Genomic DNA, 2,500 nt, shown 5'->3' with positions numbered 1-2,500 from the left:
TTAAAAAGTTTAACTATGTAAATATAAAGTACTAGAAATAAAAAACCGAGGATAAATAATTGAAAAATAAACTATAAACAAAAAGTGTAACTACAAACTACTAGAATAGCAAAATGAATAATCAATTGAAATAAATTGAAATTAAGTTTAACCATAAACTACAAAAATGTAAAAAATTGATAATCAGTAGAGAAATAAACTGGACCTAGATCTCTGGAAAAAGCCAAAAGAGGAGAGTTCACTGGAGCCTGTCAGCTTCTTCACCTTACCATTCGTGCCTTTGTACAAGATGTTAATTGCAAACAATTTCATCTTGAGGTGTATTGGCTGGCTTTATTTTATGGATAGATAGACACCTAAGTTAGATTGAAGTTCTATTTAAACTGTAATGAATCAATTCAATGATATAAAGCAGTGAAATAAATATTAAAAGTTATTGTCATTCTAGTAGTGATTAGTGAGATTGTTAAATAAAATGAATCATTAATATTAATTTAAATTTTAAGGATGATTCATTTGAAAAATACACACAGATGTTACAATGAAAATATGTTTAATTTTTTAGACTTTTGTACTAATTTACAAGAATTAGCTACTTATTATTTAATAACTTACTTTATTTATATAAAATTAATAACACCAACTAAGCCGAATTTTTAGGACCTATATTATAGTTATAGATAGGTTACTATAGAATCTAATTAATCTTTCCAATCACAGTCTTATAAACCTCTTATTCATAGTACTAACTAATGAATCTAATCTAATCTTCTAATCAATTTATCAATGCTAATCAATAATGAATCAATTCTTTCTCTAAAAAATGAGTGATCTGATGTGATGTGATGACAAATTATCTGATCATAATCATAAGTTATAAATAAACATTAAAATCAGGATTTAAAAATTTGATACTGCAAAATTACAAATCATTAACGATAAAACATTATTATTTAATTTTAATTTAAAAAAAAAACAGAATCAGTAGGCAGGAAAATTTTAAAAATACCAAACCAAACAATAAATAATGGCTAAAAAACAGCTCACAACACAACATGCATAGACCAACCTTTTATCAACTAATAAGAAACAACTGACCACTTGCCGTTTTTTGAAATTAATAATAATAATTAATAAAATAAATTATTAAAATACGAGTTTTCATTAAATGTAAACTTTGAAGCGGAAAACCATTCTAATATTTATTGACAATTAAATTAACTTTTAAATATATTACAACTCATCTTTTGAGGGTGCGACCACAAAGATATAAAATCAATTTAAATTTACTTTTTTAATAAAATTTATGTTTTTGAACATTAGCAAGCTTAAATGTAAATTTAAAGTTAAATAATTGTATAAATACTTTGCAATTATAAAATTTTAAATCAGTGAAACGCACCACATTCCTCTTCGTAACATAATTTATTAAGTCTGAGCACCTCGACGGTTTCACGCTTGTTCGTTAATTTCTGCGTTTCCTCAATTAATTGGCGAATTTTTTTCCTATCGAGGCCAGTTAGTGTCACTAACATTTTTCAAAATGTCCACCGACAGTAGGAATGAGTTGCTTCACAACGCAAAACTTTCAGAGCAGGCAGAACGCTACGACGACATGGCTTCCTGTATGAAAAAAGTTACGGAATTAGGCGAAGAATTGACAAACGAAGAGAGAAATTTGTTGTCTGTAGCCTACAAAAATGTCGTTGGGGCCAGAAGATCATCATGGAGGGTTATCTCCAGTATAGAGCAGAAGACTGAGGGTAATGAGAAGAAGCAAAACATGGCGAAAGAGTTTCGTGAAAAAATTGAAGTTGAACTGAGAGACATCTGCAATGATGTCCTTGTTAGTAATGTTTTGTTTTCAACTATTTTTTATTTTAAAATTTGAAATCATTCATTAAGATAAGATTTTCTATGAAATGTTCACCATTTACTCTACCAGATGTTGCTAGAATGTTAGACATTTAGTTTAGTTTCAGTTTTTCAGTTGAGAAGTTTAATTAAACTTTTCTGCCTATATAAAATTTTAAATGTAATCCTTGACATATTTCGTGATTTGATAAAATAAACCTAAACACTGTGAACACTGAACAGACTCTGTTAGATAAGTATCTGATTCCTATGGCTGGCAACCCAGAGAGCAAAGTTTTCTACCTGAAGATGAAAGGAGATTACTTCCGTTACTTGGCTGAAGTGGCCCATGCCAATGACAAGTCCAACAAGCTGGCTGATCGAGAAAGTAGTTATTATTTGTAGCTCCTCACACTGCCATTTAGTTTTTTGCTTGACTTTATTTTATCAAGTTCAATTTAGTCAGATTATCTATTTGACCTAAATTGGTAATAGAATATTAATATATAATTATGCTAGTACATATAATGTTTTCTAACTTATGTCTTTTGTCATTTGTTATACTAGCAATTAAAATATAGTTTTTTTGTTTTCGATGTTACTGAGTAACTGTATTTTATTCATAAGTGATAAATTGTACAAGTTT

The 2,500-nt window shown here is 28.2% G+C and overlaps 2 protein-coding genes across 2 annotated transcripts in view; one reads left to right on the top strand and one right to left on the bottom strand.

Annotated features, from left to right (window-relative positions):
• Positions 1–1,170, bottom strand: part of HELRODRAFT_185407 (hypothetical protein) — a 4,727-nt gene extending 3,557 nt beyond the window's left edge. Inside the window, exons 1-2 of the mRNA XM_009015415.1 lie at positions 1,070–1,170; positions 206–356 (exon numbers count right to left, since the gene is read on the bottom strand). Of these exons, the coding sequence (XP_009013663.1) occupies positions 206–312 (107 nt within the window). The 5' untranslated portion in view covers positions 313–356; positions 1,070–1,170. The remainder of the gene's footprint in view (positions 1–205; positions 357–1,069) is intronic.
• A 373-nt stretch (positions 1,171–1,543) lies between these two features.
• The window catches only part of HELRODRAFT_75495 (hypothetical protein), a gene marked incomplete at both ends in the record, with an annotated part of 2,026 nt that continues 1,069 nt past the window's right edge, over positions 1,544–2,500 (top strand). Inside the window, 2 exons of the mRNA XM_009015414.1 lie at positions 1,544–1,846; positions 2,098–2,242. Coding sequence (XP_009013662.1) covers positions 1,544–1,846; positions 2,098–2,242 — 448 coding nt within the window. The remainder of the gene's footprint in view (positions 1,847–2,097; positions 2,243–2,500) is intronic.

Source organism: Helobdella robusta, assembly GCF_000326865.2.
Source record: "Helobdella robusta unplaced genomic scaffold HELROscaffold_16, whole genome shotgun sequence".
NCBI lineage: Eukaryota > Metazoa > Annelida > Clitellata > Rhynchobdellida > Glossiphoniidae > Helobdella > Helobdella robusta.
This window is presented reverse-complemented; position numbering and strand designations above follow the sequence as displayed.